Consider the following 25,612-nt stretch of genomic DNA (forward strand, 5'->3'; position numbering starts at 1 on the left):
CAGAACACCTGCAGCAAGAAGAGACCACAGAAGACAATAGAAACAAGAAAGAAGAGGAGGAAAGGGCACCAAAGAAACAACAGATGGCCAACCCAGAGGAAGAAGAAGAGGAAGAGGAAGAGTACAGGGAAATAGAAGAAGAAAAGAAAGGCAAGGTAAAGGATATACTTGCTCTTATTAAAGGATACATGGAGTCATTTAAAGAATGGCAAACACAGGAATTTAAGGATTTAAGAAAAAGAATAAACAACACAGAAGAGAAAATAAATAAAATGGAGATGACCTTAACAGAAATGGGAAAGAAAATGGACAAGATGAAAGAGCAGGCAGTAGCAGCAGAAATGGAGGTAGAAGACTTAAAAAAGAAATTGGAGAAATCTAATAAAAAAACTAAAGAGACACAAGAACTACTAGCTCAAAAAATAGATACAATGGAAAACCATAACAGAAGAAATAACATAAAGATAGTGGGCCTTAAGGAAGATGAAGAAGGCAAGAATATGAGGGAGTTTATAAAAGAGTGGATCCCTAAGACCCTAGGATGTCCAGAACTACAGCAAGAAATGGAAATAGAAAGGGCACATAGAGTATTGGCCTCTAAACCACAACCACAACAAAAACCAAGATCTATTGTAGTAAAATTCCTAAGATATACTACAAGAGAAAAGGTACTGGAGAAGACAATGGAAAAAGTAAGAGAGGGCAACAAACCACTGGAGTATAAAGGGCAAAAAATCTTCATTTATCCAGATATAAGTTTTGAACTCCTAAAGAAGAGAAAAGAGTTCAATACAGCAAAGGCGATTTTATGGAAGAAAGGGTATAAATTTATACTAAAGCATCCAGCGGTATTGAAAATATTTATTCCAGGACAACAAAACAGACTATTCTCGGATCCAGAAGAAGCACGAAAATTTGCAGAACAATTACAAAAATAGACTGAGGGAGGAAGACGGGTAATGAGAGTTAAAATGATCACGATTGATATGTATGTGGGTAAAGACAAAAATAGACTGAGGGATGAAGACGGGTAATGAGAGTAAAAATGATCACGATTGATATGTATGCGGGTAAAGAGGTATAAGAGTGAATAGAGACAATGAGCATACATGAATGTATCTGTACTTAGAGGAAAATATAGATAGTATAGACAAGAATTAATAAGGGAAGGTAATGGAGTAGAGAGAATAATGAGGGAATTAAAAGAGTGACCTTTGTGACATATGAAAAGTGAAATCTTTTCTGGGGGAGGCGGGGTGGGGGGAAATAGCGGTCACTGCAAAATCAGTTGACGCTTGCGAGTGGATTCGCAAATCCAAATGGAGAGGGGAGATGTGGTTGTCCGACAAGGGATAAAGGACAACTCAGGAGGTGAAGGGGAGATTGGGGATAAATAAGATAGAAATAGGAGAATAAGGAAAATGTTGGATGTTGTAGGAATGTTGTCTTATAAAGAGTTGAAAATAAGAAAACAGAAATGGAAAAGGAGGAAAGGTAATGATGGAAAAACGGAAAGAGAAGATAAACAAAATATAAAAGGGCTACGCTGAACTATATGTCTTTAAATATTAATGGAATACATAACCAAATTAAAAGGAAGAAACTACTAAATTTAAATGAATAAATGTATTCCATTAGAAAAAATAACATATAGGTTAAAAAATAATATTGAAATATTCGAACAAGTATAGGAGCCTTACATTAAATACAATAGCGAAAACCTACCGGGGACAAACATTACCTAAGTTGATGGAAGGAGAAGGAAAGAAAAGAATGGACTCAGTAGAATTTCTGGTGTAATTTTGTTGAATGACAACATTGTCTGACTGGCTTAATGCAACCTAGATTGTATACCTAAAATGGATGAGAGGGGGGAGTGGGGGGGTGGTTTGGGAGGAAAGGGTGGGGGGAGAAAAAGTCACTGTATATGTGTGAAAAAGAAATAGTGTATATCATGGCTAATGTGATTTATGGTGTGAAAAATAAAAAAATTTAAAAAAAAAAGAATTAAAATCCTGCTCAACTCTGAAGTCTGTTTTTGATCTAGTTAATTGATTCCTCTCCAAAGCTTGTTTAATGTGTTGCACAAGGATATCATCTATATAATGAGCGATTGACACCTCTGGGGGAAGTTGATTGGTTGTTAATTGCGGGAGATTAACTGTGGCAGATACTGGTACTGGTACTTTGTCTCTTGTCCTATTTAAATGAAAATTTATTTTGTCAGTCAAGATTTAGAATACTACTTTTCTTTGGCTTGGCTTCGCTGACGAAGATTTATGGAGGGGGTAAAAAGTCCACGTCAGCTGCAGACTCGTTTGTGGCTGACAAGTCCGATGCGGGACAGGCAGACACGATTGCAGCGGTTGCAGGGGAAAATTGGTTGGTTGGGGATGGGTGTTGGGTTTTTCCTCCTTTGCCTTTTGTCAGTGAGGTAGGCTCTGCGGTCTTCTTCAAAGGAGGTTGCTGCCCGCCAAACTGTGAGGCGCCAAGATGCACGGTTTGAGGCGATATCAGCCCACTGGCGGTGGTCAATGTGGCAGGCACCAAGAGATTTCTTTAGGCAGTCCTTGTACCTTTTCTTTGGTGCACCTCTGTCACGGTGGCCAGTGGAGAGCTCGCCATATAACACGATCTTGGGAAGGCGATGGTCCTCCATTCTGGAGACGTGACCCATCCAGCGCAGCTGGATCTTCAGCAGCGTGGACTCGATGCTGTCGACCTCTGCCATCTCGAGTACTTCGACGTTAGGGATGTAAGCGCTCCAATGGATGTTGAGGATGGAGCGGAGACAACGCTGGTGGAAGCGTTCTAGGAGCCGTAGGTGGTGCCGGTAGAGGACCCATGATTCGGAGCCGAACAGGAGTGTGGGTATGACAACGGCTCTGTATACGCTTATCTTTGTGAGGTTTTTCAGTTGGTTGTTTTTCCAGACTCTTTTGTGTAGTCTTCCAAAGGCGCTATTTGCCTTGGCGAGTCTGTTGTCTATCTCATTGTCGATCCTTCCATCTGATGAAATGGTGCAGCCGAGATAGGTAAACTGGTTGACCGTTTTGAGTTTTGTGTGCCCGATGGAGATGTGGGGGGGCTGGTAATCATGGTGGGGAGCTGGCTGATGGAGGACCTCAGTTTTCTTCAGGCTGACTTCCAGGCCAAACATTTTGGCAGTTTCCGCAAAGCAGGACGTCAAGCGCTGAAGAGCTGGCTCTGAATGGGCAACTAAAGCGGCATCGTCTGCAAAGAGTAGTTCACGGACAAGTTTCTCTTGTGTCTTGGTGTGAGCTTGCAGGCGCCTCAGATTGAAGAGACTGCCATCCGTGCGGTACCGGATGTAAACAGTGTCTTCATTGTTGGGGTCTTTCATGGCTTGGTTCAGCATCATGCTGAAGAAGATTGAAAAGAGGGTTGGTGCCAGAACACAGCCTTGCTTCACGCCATTGTTAATGGAGAAGGGTTCAGAGAGCTCATTGCTGTATCTGACCCGACCTTGTTGGTTTTCGTGCAGTTGGATAATCATGTTGAGGAACTTTGGGGGACATCCGATGCGCTCTAGTATTTGCCAAAGCCCTTTCCTGCTCACGGTGTCGAAGGCTTTGGTGAGGTCAACAAAGGTGATGTAGAGTCCTTTGTTTTGTTCTCTGCATTTTTCTTGGAGCTGTCTGAGGGCAAAGACCATGTCAGTAGTTCCTCTGTTTGCGCGAAAGCCGCACTGTGATTCTGGGAGAATATTCTCGGCGACACTAGGTATTATTCTATTTAGTAGAATCCTAGCGAAGATTTTGCCTGCAATGGAGAGCAACGTGATTCCCCTGTAGTTTGAGCAGTCTGATTTCTCGCCTTTGTTTTTGTACAGGGTGATGATGGTGGCATCACGAAGATCCTGAGGCAGTTTACCTTGGTCCCAACAAAGCTTGAAAAACTCATGCAGTTTGGCATGCAGAGATTAATTGCGGGAGATTAACTGTGGCAGATACTGGTACTGGTACTTTGTCTCTTGTCCTATTTAAATGAAAATTTATTTTGTCAGTCAAGATTTAGAATACTACATGTGCACGATATATGCATGTGCACATTATATGAATTTTTTTTTAAACAATTTTTTTTTTAAAAACACAATTTAGATTTTCTGCACATTATATGTGTGAAAATAAGGTACACCACATTTTACAATAGTTTTTTCCTCTTGCCAGGCTACTTTGCATATAATTTCAATACCTGTCAAAAATCCTGTGCTTCTTTATTAATGCACAGACCAAGTATTTCTAAGATTTATTCATCACGGAAGTCATTCCACCTGCGTTTATCAAACCTGTCATCACCCAAATCAAGTTCATTAACAGAGTCATCTTGTATCGTGATGAATGAAAAAAAGGTCTCAGTTATCCAGAATCTCTCCTGTAAAAATCACGCACAACAATTTATTCTCTTTCAGTTTTCAGATCACAATACTTTACATACAATGTGAAAAATTAAACAATGAACAATTTTGGGGAAATAATTGAAAACAAATGTTTTGAACCAATACCACAGCCAGTTCAGCTTTCCTGGTGTACAGTTCTAATATTTTCAGTTTTTACTTATTACCATTCTTAGCTTACTTTATCAAATTTGCAAAGGCTGTTCTTCAGTCGTGGATCTGCTTCCTCACTCCCGGTCATTGCTAACTGCTGCAAGAGTTGTCCCACCTAAAACAAAAAACAGAACTAAATCAGAAAATTTGCACTCATCTGACATAACAAAAATAGCTATATTCCATCCACATTCAATTTCCACAGCTCCATGTTAATGCAATCATGAAGTAGGCCTGCCAGCAGCTATACTGTATTTTGTAAAGAGTTTGAGATTTGGTATGTCACCAAAAATTCTTGCAAATTTCTACAGATTTACCATGGAGAGCATCCATACTAGTATGGAGGCTACAGAGAGTTGTGAACTTGGCCAGTGCCATCATGGGCATCAGTCTTCACTCATGGGTGTCAGTCTTCACTCCATCAAGGACATCTACAAGAGTCAGTGCCTAAAGAAAGCGGCCATCTACTCTCACCACAGGCCATGTCTTCATCACATTACTACCAACAGGAAGTAGATACAGGAGCCTGAAGATAAACACTTAGCAGCACCAAACCAGCTTCTCTCCCCCCGCCTCCCCCCATATCAGATTTTTGAATGGATAATGAACCACTACCTCGCTTTCTCTTTTTTGGACTAATTTATTAAGCAGTCGTCCAAATAGCAATCCAGCTCCCAGAGCCAGGATATCAATTATTATGGCAGCATAGATTGAATGATTAGTGGATAGTTTGGCCATATAGAACTCGCTCCTAAAAAGAGCGAAGTAGAAACTATGACTAGATCCAATAAGCTATAGTCCAAATGCCATCAGGATCAAGTGTTGTAGCTATTCTTTATCATGGGGCATAGGACCCCTTCTATTACCATAAATTTTAAAAAATTTCTATCCAATTTTAATTCAATCACTTATCTATCCTTGCAGGAAAGTGAATGTGGTTTCTATAGTATTATCTGTTTATGTATTCACATCCCAGAGAATGGCGAATCTTGAAATTTTATGCTGAAATGGCAATGCAACTTCTGTTGCAATCTAATCTAGAAAAACGTCAATATTTTTTGACAAGAATAGTGATTAAAATAGTCCAAGCACAAAGGCCTGAATGGTCAAAAATAAGATAAAATTAAATGGAATCAACCTCAAAAGCCAATATATTGCAAAGCTCTGCCATTACCAGAACTACTGCAAAACAATAATTGGAATGCTTGTTTTATTTTTGTGACTATTCAATTACAGATGGTCTTTCTATTCAGAAGGAAGTGTCAACCCGTGCTGGAACTCCAAGTGTTTACAATCCAGCAACTGATTATAATTGTCGTGGAAGCAAAGTAGAGCAAGGAATTTTAGAAAATGTAAAATAAATAAAACTACCTATGCAATATAAAACAATATTAAGAACAAAATGAAGGTTTTTTTAAAAAAAAAGATCTTTGAATAGAGCAGAATTCCAAACCCAAAAGGAATGGATCAAAATTGTACAAAGGGGGATTTGGGGGGGGAGGGGGTAGGGGGAGGTGTGCTCCATTTTTATCCTTCAATTTGGTTTGAGATGATAAATTGTCATGCTCTTTTTTTAAAAATCCAGACACGCACATCACTCCATATATCATCTTCAGCTCGGCACAGGGTAGACAGGGATCGGACCCGAATGAATCGGCTCAGTCAAATTCACTGCTGTTACAAGAATGGGAAATGATCTTATTTTGTGGTTTATTTTAAATTTTATGCATGATTTAGGTTCTCAATAAAATTAAATTTGTGTAACACAAGATTAAAATAGTCAAGAGTCAAACAAATTGATATAAGAAAACAAACTACACTAATTTATTTATATTGCAGAATTATTAACACTCCTGCATAATTAAATGAATACAAAATAATGTTGACCTGTTTTTCTTTTACTACATTTAGGATTCATGCCCACTATTTCCAGATTTCATCTACAACCGGTAACTGCAGAATTAGTTATTTTTAATTCCCCTTAAAATTTATTATATTTTTCTTGATTTTGGGGAAATGCAGGGCATGACAGATGAGTGTGGAAGAAAGAGCACACCTGATTTGCATCTTTTGTTATTTTGGCTCGATGGGATGATCTTTTATGTCCAAGAATGCCTTTATAATTTATTTGCAAACATTTCCTTTTTGTGATAAGGATTTCTTTTTTTTTTGGAATTAAATAGTGATTTTATTATTAAATTCTAAAGGTTCCAATTAAATTGTGAATGTGTTTCGTGTCAAACTATCATTTTCTGTTTTTGTTCCAGATTCCCAGAACTTATAGCTTCTCCTTTAAGTGACACAGATTGTTCCTATCTGAATCATTTAGCTATTGCCACGAAGCTTCCTCTTTGTACTCGCTTCAAAGATAGAGATGACTATTTTGTTCAATTTCTATATGGCGAAATAGGTAGCACAATTTGAATGCCATTTTAGCACAAGATACTAATATTCCTTTATATCCTTGATCTTATAAGGGAAAATGCAAGACATTATTTTCCAAATGTCTGTTGTGAATTACCTTCAGATGGCAGGATCATATATTACATATATCAGAAGGCTGAAGTGTTAATTACAAAAAACCCCCAACAATGAAACATCAATAAAGAGCATAAAAAAATTGTGCATCTGTACCATAAAGCCTCATTGTGATATGGTCAATGGAATGGTGCATGATACTTCAATGAGAAACCACTTTTAAATTTAACTTCTGACAAACAGTGAACAGTACAGCTCAGAAATAGGCCCTTCAGACCACAGTGTCTGCACCATTAATCAAAACTAATCCCAAATGTTTACAGGCACAAGGGTCTGCATGTGGGAATCTGCAACAAAGAACAATTTGTTGGAGGAACTCAGCAGTCTTGAAGTGTTCTGTCCCAAATGATCAACAATTCTATTTCTTCCACAGGGTTGACGGCAGTGGCACTGTACGGATAAACTTAGATCGTGGGTCAGATATCCTGTCTGCAGGCCTTCGTGCCTGTGGGCCAGATAAATTTGGATCGCAGGCCGTAGGTTTCCCACCACTGCTCTAGCAGAGTTTTTTTTCCCCTTCCACCTGCATATCCATCCCCTCCTCTGCTTGCATGTGCCTGCTGAAGTGCCTCTTAAATGAGTGATTTTGATTGATGATTAGCAACTCTGCAAAAGAGATGAAAATTGGTGGAGTTGTGGATAGTGAGGCAGGTTGTCAAAATATACACCAGTTTATCAACAAGTTGGTGGATAAATGACAGAGTTTCATCTGGACATGTGTAAGGTGATGCATTTTTGGAAGTCAAATGCAAGGAAAAGCATTTAACAATTTTACAGCACGGAAACAGGCCATTAGGCCCTTCTAGTCCGCATCAAACCAAAACACCCCTCTCTAGTCCCACCTCCCTGCACAATGCCCATAACCCTCCATCTTCTTCTCATCCATATACCTGTCCAACCTTTTCTTAAATAATAAAATGGACTCCGCCGCCACTATTTCTCCCGGAAGCTCATTCCACACGGCTACCACTCTCTGAGTAAAGAAGTTCCCCCTCATGTTACCTCTAAACCTCTGCCCCTTAATTCTTAACTCATGTCCTCTTGTTTTAATCTTTCCTCCTCTTAACGGAAATAGTCTATCCACATCCACTCTGTCTATCCCTTTCATAATCTTAAATACTTCTATCAAATCCCCTCTCAACCTTCTACGCTCCAAAGAATAAAGACCTAATCTGTCCAATCTCTCCCTATACTCTAGATGCTTAAACCCAGGTAACATTCTGGTAAACCTTCTCTGCACTCTCTCCACTCTGTTTATATCCTTCCTATAATTAGGCGACCAGAACTGCACACAGAATTCCAAATTAGGCCGCACCAACATCTTATACAATCTCAACATCACCTCCCAACTCCTATATTCCATGCAATGATTGATAAAGCCTTCTTCACCACCCTATTCACGTGAGTTTCTACCTTCAGGGAACGATGTACCGTTACTCCTAAATCTTTCTGCTCTTCTGTATTCCTCAATGCTCTCCCATTTACCACGTATGTCCTGTTCTGATTCTTCTTACCAAAATGAAGCACCTCACACTTATCAGCATTAAATTCCATCTGCCATTTTTCAGCCCACTTTTCTAAGCAGCCCAAATCCCTCTGCAATCCTTGAAAACCTTCTTCATTATCCACTATTCCACTTATCTTAGTATCGTCTGCATATTTACTAATCCAATTTACCACCCCATCATCTAGATCATTAATGTATATAACGAACAACAATGGGCCCAATACAGATCCTTGAGGCACACCACTGGTCACCGGCCTCCAACCTGACAGACAATTATCCACTACCACTCTCTGGCATAATTACCACTCCCTTTCAGCCAATGTTCAATCCATTTGACTATCTCAAAAGTTATACCTAAAGATTGCACCTTCCTAACTAACCTTCCATGTGGTACCTTATTGAAGGCCTTACTGAAGTCCATATAGACAACATCCACTGCGCTACCCTCATCCACATTCCTAGTCACCTCTTCAAAAAATTCAATCAGATTGGTCAAACATGACCTTCCTCCCACAAATCCATGTTGAGTGCTCCTGATCAGACCCTGTCTATCCAGATGTTTATAAGTACTATCTCTAAGAATTTTCTCCATTAATTTACCTACCACAGACGTCAAACTTACAGGCCGATAGTTGCCAGGCTTCCTCCTTGAACCCTTTTTAAATAACGGAACCACATGCGCAATGCGCCAATCCTCCGGCACTATCCCCATATCTAATGACATTTGGAAAATTACCGCCAGAGCCTCTGCTATTTCCTCCTTCACTTCTCTCAATGTCCTGGGGAAGATCCCGTCTGGTCCCAGAGACTTATCCACCTTTATATTCTTCAAAAGCCTTAAAACTACATCTTTTGTAATCTCTATATTCCCCATATTTACCCAATTTGCTTTTTTTAATCTCACGTCTCCCAATATCCTTCTCCTTAGTGAATACCGAAGAAAATAAACTGTTCAATATCTCCCCCATTTCTTTAGGCTCCACACACAGTTTTCCGCTCTGATTCTCTAAGGGACCAATTTTGTCTCTAGCTTTCCTTTTACTATTAACATATTTGTAGAACTCTTTTGGATTAGTTTTCACCCTGCTTGCCATAGTTTCCTCGTACCTTCTTTTAGCTTTCCTAATTCCTCTCTTAAGATTCCTCTTACATTCAATGTATCTTTCAAACATCTCCTTAACTCCATGCTTCTTATATCTAATGTACGCCTCCCTTTTTCTTCGAACCAAGTTTCCAATATTCCTTAAAAACCACGGCTCTCTCAAACCTTTTGCCCCTCCTTTTAACCTAACAGGAACATAAAGCTTTTGCACTCTCAAAATCTGATCTTTAAAAGACTTCCATCTCTCTACTACATCCTCCCCATAAAACAAATTGTCCCAATGCACACCCTGCAAGTCCTTTCGCATCTCCTCAAATCTAGCTTTTCCCCAATCAAAAACCTCAACCCTTGGCCCTGACTTCTCTCTTTCCATAATGACATTGAAGCTGATAGCATTATGATCACTGGACCCGAAGTGCTCGCCAACACTAACCTCCGTCACTTGACCCATCCCATTTGCCAACAGTAGATCTAACACTGCTCCTTCTCTGGTTGGCACCTCTACATATTGTTGTAAAAAACTATCTTGCACACATTTCACAAACTCTAATCCATCCAGTCCTTTCACAGAATGTGTTTCCCAATCTATATATGGAAAATTAAAATCTCCCATAATTACAACCCTGTGCTTATCACAAATATCTACTATCTCCCTACAGATTTGCTCCTCTAGGTCTCGGTCCCCTCCGGGTGGTCTATAATACACCCCTACAAGTGTAATCTCTCTTTTCCTACTCCTCAGTTCCACCCAAATAGCCTCCGTGGATGTGCCCTCTAATCTATCCTTCCTAGGCACCGCTGTAATATTTTCCCTGACAAGCAATGCAACCCCACCTCCTCTTGCCCCTCCGACTCTATCACACCTAAAACAATGAAACCCAGGGATATTCAGCTGCCAATCACATCCCTCCTGCAACCATGTCTCACTAATCGCTACCACATCATACTTCCAAGTATCAATCCACACCTTCAGCTCATCCACCTTTTTTACAATACTCCTGGCATTAAAATTTCAGAGATTTCCCAATTTTTAATCCCTGTTTTCCCTCATCTTTAATAACAACATTATTTACTTTTCCTGCCAATTGCCCTTCATCTTCTTCCAGAGCATTTCCCTTCTCTATCACCTGCCCATCCATATTCAAATACTTACTACAAACTTTCTTTGTTTGCATTCTAACCTTCTCCTTACTGCTCTGTACTATTTTGTTCCCTCCCCCCAACCATTCTAGTTTAAAGGATCCTGAGTAGCCCTAGCAAATACCTCTGCCAGGATTCTGGTCCCCCTGGGATTTAAGTGTAACCCGTCCTTACTGTACAGGTCACATCTCCCCCAAAAATGGGACTGCATCTGCTTCTATAGCCTCTCTTGGTGGCACATTTCACACACCTACCACTATGTGTAAAACACAACTTGCATTGCACATCTCCTTTAAACTTTTCCCCTTTCACCTTAAATCTATGCCCTCTAGTATTTGACATTTCCACCCTGGGAAAAAGACCATCTATCCTATATTTGCCTCAATTTTATATACTTCTATCAAATTACCGCTCCAACTCTTCAGAAAAAACAATTCAAGTTTGTCTAACTTTTCCTTGTAGTTCAAGCATTCCAACCTTGGCAACATCCTGACAAATCTCTTATGCACCAATCCCAAAACCTTCACACATCCTTCCACTGGTGTGCTGACCAGAACTACATAGAATTCTTTAAAAGTGGCCTAACCAAAGTTTTATACAGCTGCAACATGACTTCCTGTCTTTTATACATAATATCCTGAACTATGAAGGCAAGCACGCCGTACACTTTTTTAAAAAAAACTACCCTCGACTTGACATGAGATATAGGTTTGCACCCCAGAGCCCATCTGTACATCAATACTCCTGAGGGTCCTGCCATTTATTGTATACTTTCCTCTTACATTTGATCACTCAAATGCATCACCTCACATTTGTCCAGATTAAACTCCATCTTCCAATTCTTCACCCAAATTTCCAACTCATCTATATGAAGCTGTACATTTGACAGCCTTCCTCACTAACCACTAATGTCTGTTTCATCTGCACATAATAATCAAACCACTTACATTTTCATCCAAATAATTAATATCTATTCTGAAGTATAGAAATCTCAACACTAATTCTCAAGGAACACCACTGATCACAGACGTCCAGTCAAAAATATATTTCTCTACCCTTGCCTTCTATCTTCTATAATTAAGCTAATTTTGGGTGCAATTTACCAACCATCCTTGATCCTATATAATAAAATTTTCTAGACTAGCCTACCATGATGGACTTTTTCCAAATGCTTTATGAAAGTCGATGGAGACAACATCCATTGCTCTACACTTACTCAAGTCCCTGGTAATTTTTGCATAAACTGTTCATAATTTCAAAAGAAAAAAAGATCAGCTGAAGTGCAATGCAATGTAGAGCCTGTAGAATAATGAGGGAAGTATTGTTTCTATTCTCTGCCAAAACAGGAGAGGATTTGGCCTATCAGGTCTATGCCAATTCCCAGAAAAATCCCATCAATCCCATAGCTCTGACCTTTAATTCCACTCTGTTTCAGAGGGAGGTGTGAGGAAGTGTCTCAAAGCTAATGTTTGAGCTCTGAAGTACAGGGCAGTCCACTAAACCATAATAAGTTTGGTAATAATGTAGGGCAATGGTTCTCAACTTTTTTCTTTCCACTCACGTACCACTTTAAGTAATCCCTATGCCATCTGTGCTCTGTGAATGGTAAGGGATTACTTAAGGTGGTAAATGAGTGGGAAGGGAAGGTTGAGAATTACTGCTCTAGATCTAATTGTTACTGAAATACTTTGCTTGAAAAAAATTGTCATCAGCCCATTTCCTTTGGAGTTATGAAACCGTGCACATAAAGAGTCAATGAGGTACAATTAAAAATGGTTTTCAAACTTTTTCTTTCCACCCACATACCACCTTAAGCAATCCCTTACTAATCACAGAGCACCATTGGCGTAGGGATTACTTAAAGTGGTACGTGAGTGGAAAGAAAAGGTTGGGAACCGCTGATGTAGGGACTGGTGAGCACATGCTTCAAGTTCAAAGGGGAAATTAGGGAGAGTAGAAAATTCATGCCACAGAAGAGGCAAAATCTGTCAAAAGTGGCATTTAAAAAAAAAATATTTTATTTATAGACTTAAAGCCACAACACATTCATTTATTTTACAAGTATATAATTCAAATCCCAATCCAAGTAATATATAAGAGGGGAAAAAAAGATAGAAATATAGATCTGCCAAGGCTCCCTCCTCCCATACTAACCCCCTACTGAAACAAAGAAAGAGACCAGAGCATTTCAACACGAGTTTTATTACTCTAACATTTTTATAATAGTGTTTTTTATATATCTATTTCTCTATATCTATCTATACACAGAGAGAGAGAGAGAGAGAGAGAGAGAGAGAGAGAGCTTAGAAGAAATAAAATATCAAAAATTCAATTAAATATTTAAACCCACCTTTTGTAAATATGGGCTCCAAATTTTCAAAATTATATATTTATCTCATCCATTATACATTATTTTCTCAAGTGGTACACAGCTCCGAACCTCAGCATGCCATCATTCCCTTCCCAAATATATATCTGATTTTCAAGATTATAGCTATGTACTTTCTAGCTATAGCTAATGCAATATGCACAAATTTAACTTGATAAATATTCAGTTTTAATTTAAATTTAATTCCTTCAACATTTCCTAATAGAGGTAACAATGGATCCTGTGGGAATTTAATCCTGGATATTTGTTCTAAAAAATTACCTATTTTCACCCAAAAAAGCATTGCCAAATAGAATGCAGGAAAGTACCAGTTAAAAGTGTCATTGATAGAAGGATGTGAGAGATGGAAAACAGTCAATTTATAGATCCAATCCTATTAATTTTATATTTTATTACTACATTGTGACAGTATAAATATTCATCCATGACAATAGACAGCAATAATCAAAGCTATCAATCATGAGAAATATATTTTATATAATCATGGTTACAAACTCCAACACAAGTTTGTAATTTAAGTTTATTGAAAAGATAGATATATCGTGACAGAATATGTTGTTTTATATTGTTTATATTGTATATAGATACGATTATGGGAGATAAAGTGTGGTAGTTTTTTTTTAAAACTGGAGATCACATGCGAACATTTCAAAACAGATCTCATTTAAAATACTGGAGCTCTGCTCAAGCTAGACAGGCTGGCTCTGAGAGCCTTAACAAAAACTTTGAAGCATGCCCAAGGGACTTCACTAATGGACTGTTGTTTTGAAAAGCAACAGATAAAAGAACTCATCGGAGCCTCAGGCTGTATGAGTGCAGTTTGCTGTTCTAAGAGGGTCATGTGGTTTTTGCAAGCAAAGAGGGGGTAAAACAGGTTTTTCTTTGTGTGTGTGTGGGTGTACGTGCCTTGAGAGAGTGAGAGAATTCAGTTCTGCAGTTTTACAGTTCAGCAGCAGTAGCTGGGACTGGAACATGATAAGCTGGCAAGCTTGTGGAAAACATTCCATTTGGAAGACGGGTTGTGAGTGCTTAGTTCAGCCTGGTCAAAGCCCTTGTGTTCCTACAAGAGGAGAGGACTGGCTGCTTAATATTTCACTTGATGGGGCAAATTTCTTCGGCCAGACACTGATGTGGCTAATTAAAAGGAATCAGTTTTGTGGGTGTCCAGCGAACAACAAATCTCCCTTTGAAAACTCACAAGAACCTTCCTGAGCGGTAACCATTTACATTTCAAGTGCCAAAGCCTGATGAACTTCATAACATGTTAAATTCTGTGCACACTATAAGAATTGTCTGCAACCAGTAAACTTGGAGGAATGAGAAGTGAGATTGGACTGTAAATCAAAGAACTTCTCTTAACTTGCATACACATTACATACACGTGCGCTTAGAATTAGAAGGGGGTTAAGTTAGGATAAGTGAGTTAATAGTGATAAGTTAAAGTTTGATCCTGTTTTTATGTTTAAAGATAATTAACAGCAACTTTTGTTTAAGTAATCATGTCTTGGTGAATATCTATTGCTGATTAGTTTTGGGATCCCCTGGGCTTGTAGCAATATCAATATAGTTAAACTGGAGGGTTATCCTTCAAGTTCCTTTCTATGACAACCGTCAGTAAAACTGTTGTGCAACATTAAATGGAATGCAAATTCATGAATTACTAACATGCAAATTCATGTCTGACTGTATTGTGTGGACACTTTATATCCATGCAGTAAAAATTAGATTGAAAACATCAATCATAAGTCAAGCACCACAGTAAAAAAAAAAATGCATTGCACAACACACTGCTTCAAATTTATTTTAACAAAAATAAAGAAAATAAAATGTGTGGCAATTTGGGGTTTACAGCTTTCTGAAGTTGAGCAGTTTTCAATATCAAGCCTGAAAATATCAAGTTTAATAGTGTATCCCTTCTCTACATCTCCATTCAAGGTAATCAATTATCCATAATCCATAAATGCAAGCAACTTAAAAATATTAAAATAGCCACAGAATAGGGAACACACAGACCTAATTTTGATTATAATAGCCTTGCTTAAGAAATTCAAATCTAAAATTTAACAAGACAATTTTAAATATAGATGAGTGTATAGAAAAATACATTTTTAATCACCCTAAGATTTAAAAAATAATTAAGTCCCCAATTTTTTTAAAATAATCAATTCTGCTCCCCTAGAGACAAGCAACCTAACTGGTACATGATCTGGGGAACAGGAAATAAGACTAAGCTGTCCCTTTTGTGGACTGATGCTACAACTAGATTGGAATCACAACTGTGAGGTCTTCACTGGTAAAGGTTACAGCAGAATTTTCCTTCAAGATTTCAAGTGACAAATAATCTAAAATATTGCCTCATTGTTGTTTTAAACACAGATAACCTGTAATGTTGAATTTCAGTTTTATCATGAAAAAATTGAAGACCAATTTTGACAATTTACTTAAAATGCAGAAAATAATCTTACCTGCATCAAATTAAATCTTGCCACTTCATTAATTGGAGCATCAGAAATTATCCCATACTGTTCTGGATTCACGATTGCAGGGCAAATAAAGTAGGCAAGCAACAAATCTGTACACATGGCTTTCACCTCCCCAATATCGAGCCCCTCCATGCAAGATAAGGTTTTATACATCTGTGATACAATCCAACGCAAGCTATGTGGAAAACAGTAAGTATTCTGTTTGAGATATCCAATAAATTTGTTGACCAAAGCTACCAGCTTTGCTTCATTGCTCTCTACCATCTCCTGCACCTTCCGTCTGAACTGCTCTGTGCCCTTTTCCCCAAAACGTTTCTCCTGTTGTGCTGGAGTAAATCTTTCAATTAGCTTATTTGGATCAGTTTCCAAGTGATCCTCATCTTCAACAAGCAGCAGCATTATTGGTTCGTGTAAGGTTGCTGTGAGAAAAAGCTTGGCAGAATACAGTCCCTCTGAAAAAAGTTTGAACAAAATGCTGAAAGTGCAAGCACCTTTTCGAAGTAACCGCCGAGGATTATCACTTTCTTTCAGTTCAAATTCAATCAGGTAACGCAACACTTGCAGAAGGTAACTCTCATCTTCCTGCATAATGCAATTACCATAAAGGGCAGTAAATACTGTAAGGATGACATTGTGGGTGCTCTCATGATTAAGCTTCTCCCCAGCAACTAGACATGAGGCAACGAGCCTCGGATTTTCCCTAAGCCGATTTAAAAATTCGCCATATAGTGTCTCTTGGAATCCCAGCTGCTTGTAACCATCCACAAACTGTGTATCCTCCAGTATCTTAGCATGTTTGCAACATTCTGCTGGAGATGCTTCAACACTGAAATAAAAAGAGAAAAGATTATTTTTCTGAATTTACAGAACAGCACACGAACAGGCTCTATGGCCCATGATGCTTGGACCAAATATGGTACCCAAATTGAACAAAGGATCTTCTGCTTACATACGAATATAAGCAGAATTGGTATCACTAAATTATTTCAAACTTATCTGACATCATCAGTTGATTAACTAATAAAATTTTAGCTCCTTTCCAGCTGGAGCCAGGCTACCACCCTGACCCAATAAGATCTAACTACACATAGTGGAATCACTTTGGGTCTGCCAATATAAAACAGTAAGGAGTCCTTGGCCTCATAATGTCTTAATTTTTTTTTAAGCGCCAGCAAATCTCTACTTGCGGCTCTGGGAAGAGAATTAGAGTCATTGTTGAACAAGACAACACAAATATGCTTTGATACAGAATTTAAATTCATCAATTCAACTCTAGCACTTTTCTCAAACTACACTTTAATGAATGAATTTTCACTTTACTCATCCCTGCTAACTGTAGTGCTTCCAACTAACAAGGTGCACAAACCTTGTCATGTACGATGTCATGATAATGAATATGTATGAGATGTACCGGCCAAAATGTTTGGCCTGGAATTCAGCCTGAAGAAAACTGAGGTCCTCCATCAGCCAGCTCCCCACCATGACTACCAGCCCCCCCACATCTCCATCGGGCACACAAAACTCAAAACGGTCAACCAGTTTACCTATCTCGGCTGCACCATTTCATCAGTTGCAAGGATCGACAATGAGATAGACAACAGACTCGCCAAGGCAAATAGCGCCTTTGGAAGACTACACAAAAGAGTCTGGAAAAACAACCAACTGAAAAACCTCACAAAGATAAGCGTATACAAAGCCGTTGTCATACCCACACTCCTGTTCGGCTCCGAATCATGGGTCCTCTACCGGCATCACCTACGGCTACTAGAACGCTTCCACCAGCGTTGTCTCCGCTCCATCCTCAACATCCATTGGAGCGCTTTCATCCCTAACGTCGAAGTACTCGAGATGGCAGAGGTCGACAGCATCGAGTCCACGCTGCTGAAGATCCAGCTGCGCTGGGTGGGTCACGTCTCCAGAATGGAGGACCATCGCCTTCCCAAGATCGTGTTATATGGCGAGCTCTCCACTGGCCACCGTGACAGAGGTGCACCAAAGAAGAGGTACAAGGACTGCCTAAAGAAATCTCTTGGTGCCTGCCACATTGACCACCGCCAGTGGGCTGATATTGCCTCAAACCGTGCATCTTGGCGCCTCACAGTTTGGCGGGCAGCAACCTCCTTTGAAGAAGACCGCAGAGCCCACCTCACTGACAAAAGGCAAAGGAGGAAAAACCCAACACCCAACCCCAACCAACCAATTTTCCCCTGCAGCCGCTGTAACCGTGTCTGCCTGTCCTGCATCGGACTTGTCAGCCACAAACGAGCCTGCAGCTGACGTGGACTTTTACCCCCTCCATAAATCTTCGTCCGCGAAGCCAAGCCAAAGAAAAAATGAGATGTACCGGAAATCACGTGGTATGAGAGAGAGATAAGAACACAAGCAGGAGAACAAAGTAAACGGGAGAATAAAGACACTCAGAAGTTTACCTGATAAATTTGTGTTTAATGTTTTATTAACTTCACATTTCGGGCCACAAATGTGACATTGGCGACGAGGATGAAAGAAGCTTGAAGAAAATTAAAGACTAAACAAGATTACAGAGGATTACAGACAACTTCAAGGTGATAAGAATTTTCTCTGTGACTCAGTACTTTTGGGGCTGGAATATTTCCTCATGGCTGGTGCAAACTGTGACTTTCTAACACATAGTGGAATTGCTCATTTTGACCCAACGGGTGATGCAAGCACTGTAAGTGTGAAGTGGAAGGCATGGCTAGAAGAATTTGAATCCTACGCCGACAGTCGTGGCCTATTTCTAGATACCGGTACAGTTGAACAAAGAGTGCAGAGAAGGGCGTTACTTCTTTTTACTGCTGGACCCTCAGTTCGGGAAACATTTAAGACACTTTTGAATACTGGAAGAAAGGATGAGTACCGGAAAGCGGTAGATGCATTAAATGCACACTATGTAGTGACACCGAATGCTACATTTCAACGCCATTTGTTTCGGAGAATGAGACAAGAAGATGGCCAGACAATTGCTCAGTACGTGACGAGACTACGCCAGCTAGCTGTTGGATGCAATTACATGCCAGCTGATTTGGACAACCAATTATTGGATCAAGTTGTACAGCACTGCAGATCAGATAAACTCAGAAGACGTCTACTGGAAAGAGGGAGTGAGTTGGAACTCACCGATGCTTTAGCTATTACTACTGCATTAGAGGCTGTTGAAGGGCAATTTCATACCACAACCCTGAAAGACAACTCAAGCCAGCAAATTAAGAGGCTCTCACATCGCCATATTCAGCCAAGATATACGTCGACACAGGACGTGGAGTGTTATAGATGTGGAAACCGAGGTCACTTTGGAAAAGACCCATATTGCCCGGCCAAAGGCAAAGTTTGCAGAAAGTGTGGAGGTAAGGACCACTTTGCAAAGAAGTGCAAAAGCAAGTCCAATGCAGACCAGAAGAGGAAGAGTACAACTTCCAAAGGCAAAGCCTGGGGGAAAGGAAAGTATCCTGGAAAGAAAGATACCATTCGCCAGATAGACGGTGACGATGATGATACCCAGGAGGAACAGAGTTGTTACCAATTTACGTTGAATGAAGTACATCATGAGAAAGTCCCAGTGATCATTGGTGGAGTGACAGTTCAGGTCATTGTAGACTCAGGCAGTGACAGTAATGTGATTGATCGACATTTATGGGAGAAGTTGAAAAGGAAAAAGATCATCTGTACCTCAAAGAAGTGTTCCAAAAAACTGTATCCATACACAGCAACCAAGCCATTGCAGACCATTGGATGTTTTACTGCAACTGTTGAAGCTGGAGATAAGTACACCGAAGCAGAGTTTATGGTCATAGAAGAGAGGGGAGAACCATTGTTGAGTAGAAGCACAGCGCAAGACCTGGCAATAGTTCATATTGGAGCTTGTGTCAATTCAATTCAGTCATACGAGGATATGAAGCAAGAATTCCCCGCAGTCTTCCAAAGAGTAGGAAAGCTGAAAGGTCGACAATTGAAGCTAGCGGTAGATGAAACGGTCAAACCCAAGGTTCAACCAATGCGCCGAACTCCGTTTGAACTTCGTGGGAAAGTCGAAGCGAAAATTAAAGAATTGATCGAACAAGACATTATTGAACCGGTGGAACATTCGACACAATGGGTCAGTCCCGTAGTGATTGTGCCCAAACCAAAGGGTGACATAAGACTATGTGTTGACATGAGAATGGCCAATGAAGCTATAATTAGAGGAAATACTTCAAGAACTAACTACCAGCAAGGTATTCTCAAAAATTGATCTGAAATGGGGCTATCATCAATTAGAGCTGGATCCAGGTTCCCGAGATGTGACAACATTTGTGACTCACTGTGGATTGTATCGTTACAAGAGACTATCATTTGGAATTAATGCAGCTTCGGAGATCTACCAGTATGAAATCCATCGAGTGATTCAAGGTATTCCTGGAGTTGCCAACATTTCTGACGACATCATAGTCCATGCACCAACGAAGGAAGAGCATGACAAACGGTTGAGGCGTGTACTATCTAGACTACAGGAGGCAGGCCTTACCGTGAATGGAAACAAGTGCCTGTTCGGTGTGTCAGAAATGGACTTCGTGGGACACAGACTTACAGGGAAAGGACTAAACCCTGCAGAGGCCAAGGTGAAAGCTATTGCAGAGGCACGTGCACCTCAGAACGCAACAGAGGTGAGGAGTTTCCTAGGATTGGTCAATTTTTGTGCAAAGTTCATTCATAATTTCGCTACAGTGGCAGAACCACTAAGGAAACTAACCAGGAAAGGTGTACCATTTCATTTTGGATCTGAGCAGAAGAAAGCATTCACAGCGCTGAAGCAAAGCCTGACAGATGCAAAAACTCTTGGATATTACGATCCGGCGGCATCAACCAAAGTCATAGCGAATGCCAGCCAAGTTGGTTTAGGAGCCGTGTTGGTCCAGATGCATGATGGAGGACCAAGAATCATTGCCTATGCCAGCAGATCGTTATCAGATGTGGAAAGAAGATGCTCTCAGACAGAGAAAGAAGCACTCGGACTTGTATGGGCCTGTGAGAGGTTCCATGCATATTTATACGGCATTGAATTTGAACTCATCACAGATCATAAGCCATTTGAGGTGATCTATGCACCTAGATCCAAACCATGTGCCACAATAGAGAGATGGGTACTCAGACTACAACCCTACAAATATAAAGTAATCCACATTGCAGGGAAAGCAAACATTGCAGATCCGCTGTCCAGATTGGTGAAGGATGGAGGTCCACAATCCAAGTCAGAATTGGGAACAGAAACAGAGAGCTTTGTACGCTTCATAGCTATTCAGGCGACACCGAAAGTTGTGACTACGAAGGAAATCGAGAGAGAATCCGAACGTGATCCAGAACTCATGGAAGTAAGAGAATGCATACAGAGTGGACAATGGGACAAGTGTACTCACAAGGCTTACATTCCCATTAGAGACGAACTTTGTTGCATCGGACAGTGTGTATTGAGAGGTTGCAGATTGATGATACCGCAAAGATTGAGACCGAAGATCGTATCCTTAGCGCATGAAGGACACCTAGGCATTGTTGGTACCAAGCAAAACCTCAGAACCAAGGTATGGTGGCCAAGTTGTGATAAAGATGCAGAGAGATTTGTTAAAACTTGTCACGGATGTCAAATCACAAGTAAGAGTAATCCGCCAGAACCGATCCGGAGTACGCAACTTCCGACAGGACCATGGATCGACGTAGCTGTTGATTTTCTTGGACCTTTACCGAAGGGTGAATCAATTATGGTAGTGATAGATTACTACAGCAGATACTATGAGTACGTGGTGTTGAAGTCCACAACCACTGAAAAAACAATACAAGCGTTAGCAGAGATATTCGCAAGATATGGATTACCTGTTACATTATACTCTGACAATGGTCCACAATTCATTTCAGAGACATTTGCGGAATACCTGAGGACCACAGGTATCCACCATCATTAAGTAACTCCGAAATGGCCGCAAGCCAACGGAGAAGTAGAGAGACAAAATCAGTCCATTGAAAAATGATTGAGGATTGCACACGCAGAAGGACAAAATTGGCGAGAAGCATTGCTATCTTATGTGGCTGTCTATCGAGCAACAACTCATGCAACCACGGGAAAAAGTCCTGCAGAACCATTTTTTGGGAGAAAAATCCGCACAAAAATGCCAGAAATAAAGGAAATCCGAGACGACCAGGAGATGAGGGACCACGATGCTGAAAAGAAAGGTGCAGCAAAGCTGTACACAGATTCGAAACGTGGAGCCAAGTACTCAGACATCATGCCAGGAGATAATGTTCTAGTGAGGCATGAAACTGGTGGTAAGCTAGACACACCTTATTACCATCAACCCTATACTGTCGTATCCAGAAGTGGCAGTATGGTGACAGTCAAGTCTCCGACTGGAGTCCTGTATAAGAGAAATGTCTCAGGTGTAAAAAGGTACCAGTCCAGAGATACATCGAGCGAAGAGGTTGAAAGGCCAATACGAGATGCTGAAACTGAGAGACCTGATGATGTTCCAGAGGCAGTTACCAGCACTCCTGATGAAGTGACTAAAGCGCCAGAAACACCCGAAGCCGGGGTGAGCAGTATTTCCGACGCCGAGAGTGAACAACCGAGAAGCGACGACAATATCGCAGGCAGGCCGAAACGAAACCGGAAAGTGCCCAAACGATACGAAGACTTTGTGCCATAGTTTTGATAAGAACTTTGGGACAGTATTTTAATCTTATATCATAAAGTGTATGTATGAGTGCAGTAGGAAGTAAATTTTATGTAGTTGAGTTATAGTATTACCATTAGTTACGATGTTTGTAAGTTTCCGAGGGATATTGGTAAGTGAAGGTAAAGTTTATTTCTGATTAAAGGAGGGATGTCATGATAATGAATATGTATGAGATGTACCGGAAATCACGTGGTATGAGGAAGAGATAAGAACACAAGCAGGAGAACAAAGGAAACGGGAGAATAAAGACACTCAGAAGTTTACCTGATAAATTTGTGTTTAATGTTTTATTAACTTCACATTTCGGGCCACAAATGTGACATACACCTCTGTATATTACCAAACTATCAGAAAGCTATTCTAAGAAAAGGTCTTGTCCATGTGATTATACACCTTATTAACATTCTTCTTTGTCATCACTCAACAATACTACTTGCCCTTCACATCTAGTAACTGATTAAATTTTCAGTCATCCTTCTTGCACTTTATAGGACGTCAGCCGTGCTTAACTTCGCAAAACTGTGCTTTAAAGAAAACACTAGCTGTAAATATTGCATCCTAATGGCGTTCATCATCTAGTCCCTTGAGCCAACTACACAGAGCCAGACTGAACTTTGACCTCAGCATCTTTTCCAGCACAATCCCTGAACAACTAGAAATCTATCCATTTTGAAATAAACAGTATTCAAGTCCTCCATTTCAAATGTTCATCAACCAGAGTGAAGAAATGTATTCTTAACTTAGTCTAAAATTATCTCCCACTTATTCTAAAACCATCTCCAGCCCAAGACTGTAGCCAAGGGAAAAAAATCATCCATTTCTAATCTCAAACTTTTTGCGAACGTTGAATGTTTTGACAAAATCTTCCCTGTTTGTTCTAAATGCTGGAAAGTATTGTCCTATCGACTTAATCAATACTCTTCTCTCAAACCTAGAATTGTACGCAACTTAAAAGGAAAACTATCAGAGATGTTTTTCTCCTGCTCCCCTCGTTCTTCTTGGGTAATGAATTAATAGTGATCTTGATTTATCCAGTAGAATTCCAGTCAAATTTTGAGTCATTGTCCTGCAGTTTCTCCTGTGTGACAATATCCAAAATTTACATCCAGATCCAAAATAATGTTTAAAAATAATCTAAAAAATAATTCCAGCATCTAGCCTTGAACTGTCATAGCTTTATAAGAGTTCTACAGCACAGCTTTTTTGCCCAACTTGTCCACACAGACCAAGCTTGTCCCATTTCCCTGCATTTGGTCTGACCCTCCAAAGCTTTCCTATGTACCTGTCTAAATGTCTTTTGAATGTTACAATAGTCCCTGCTTCAGCAACCCTCTGGCAGTTCACTCCATATTCTTACCATCCTGTGTGTGTAGGTGTCCCTTTTAAATATTTCCCCTCTCACTTAAATCAATGCCCTACAATTCTACATTCCATTACCCTGAGGAAAGAAGTGATGATTATTTAACTTATCTATGCCAGTCATGATTTTATTAACTTCCAAGGTCCCCTGCTTCACCTCCTGGACTCCAGAAAAAAAAAAAAAAAAATCGCCAGGTCTATCCAGCCTTTCCTGACAATTCAAGCCCATTATTTTATTATATTAAATTTAAGTTAATCCTGACAACATTCTTACAACTGTTTTTGCACATTTCCCGGCTTAATAATATCTTTACTCTAGATTAACAATAAAAACTGCAAACAATAGGCAGTATGGCCATGCTAATGAACTGAGCAGAAGTGTTTTGAAAAAGCTCTCCACAAAAAGTTTTAAAAAGACAGTTTAAAAGCTCAAAAAACAGAATTTTATTGTCAAAAGTGGATAAAACAAGTACTCAATAACAGAGGCAACCAAAAACCAAAACTGAAGAAGTGACAGTTCAGCCAGGAACATCGGATGGAAGCCTGATAGGAGTGACTCAGCAGGAGCCTGGAGTCTGGCTGAAGCCAGCAAAGCTGGAGAGTTGGACCAAGATATAGCCACTATCCTGAACATGTTGGAAACTTTATGCAGTAATTTTACGAGTTTGAAATCAGTGATGATGGATATATTAGAGAAGGTAATGGAAATTAAAAAGAAGTGTGGAAGACTTAAATGAATGAATGACTCATTCAGAGGCTGAGCTGGACAAAACAAAACAGGCTGAAGGCACTGGAAGAAAATGCAAAAATGTGGCTAACAGAAAAGAAAAGATCAACCATATGGAAAATTTTAGCAGACGTAACAATGTAAGAATCATTGATCTGAGAGAAGGAAGAGGAAAAAGACACAGTGAGTTTCTTTAAAACATGGATCCCACAAATGCTGGGACAAAATAAGTTAAATGCAAAGCTGCAAATTGAAAGAGCTCACCGGACCCTCGAACCCAGAACTGGCGAACAGCAACCAGTCATGGTAAGACTTTTAAGTTACCGGGAAAGAGATGCAATTTTTGGAGAAGCATATGAATATTCAAAAAATAATATTGGTCCATTAGTAGTGGACAATGCAAAAGTAAATGTTTTTCCAGGACTTCAGCACTGCCTTAGACAAACAAAGAAAGGAAGTTTAAATCTAAAAACTTTAAATATTCAATTATTTATCCAAAAGGTAATTGACAAATTTTCAAGAATAAAGAAGTGGAAGAATTTTTAAGTAAGTTATGAAAAGATGAAAGTCACCAGCTGAAGGGCTGAAAAGACCATTTCAAAATGGGACTAAGTGAAAGACATATCTTCTTATTTATACTAATAGTACTGAGCCGTCTCGTTTTCACTGTTAAAAGAAAAAAAACATTGTTTTCTATAAAGAGCTCTGAAAAGACAGAAGTATGGTAAGGAAAGCAGCAAGGTGGGAACTCCAGCTTTGGGGGGGGGGGGGGGGGGGGAGTTGGCGCCGGGAGAGGAGTGATTTCAAAAGGTGGCACCAAAGGGAGGGTTTCATCTTCATCGGAAGAACCGGCAGGCTTCTGGGTACTATTGTCAACGTCACCATCAGGAATGTGTGTTTGTTCCTTGAAGGGAAAATGTATGTGTTGGAAGTGTCTTTTAATGGGAAAATGATACAATAGTATTTAGAAAATTGGGAAGATATTGCTAAACAATTTGTGTGAAACATGATAAAGATAAAACAGTCTTAATATTAACACAGGTCGGTGAAGAGGAAGCAGGTCTTGGCATACTTAAAG

General features: G+C 39.8%; 1 protein-coding gene across 14 annotated transcripts in view; it reads right to left on the minus strand.

Moving 5' to 3' along the window:
* gapvd1 (GTPase activating protein and VPS9 domains 1) overlaps nucleotides 1–25,612 on the minus strand; it is a 191,598-nt gene that overhangs the window by 119,465 nt on the left and 46,521 nt on the right. For all 14 annotated transcript variants that reach the window (XM_069888263.1, XM_069888256.1, XM_069888266.1 and 11 more), the window contains 2 exons: nucleotides 15,712–16,555; nucleotides 4,599–4,685 (listed from right to left, as the gene is read on the minus strand). In XM_069888263.1, the coding sequence (XP_069744364.1) occupies nucleotides 4,599–4,685; nucleotides 15,712–16,555 (931 nt within the window). The remainder of the gene's footprint in view (nucleotides 1–4,598; nucleotides 4,686–15,711; nucleotides 16,556–25,612) is intronic.

Source organism: Narcine bancroftii, chromosome 1, assembly GCF_036971445.1.
Source record: "Narcine bancroftii isolate sNarBan1 chromosome 1, sNarBan1.hap1, whole genome shotgun sequence".
NCBI classification, from domain to species: Eukaryota; Metazoa; Chordata; class Chondrichthyes; order Torpediniformes; family Narcinidae; genus Narcine; species Narcine bancroftii.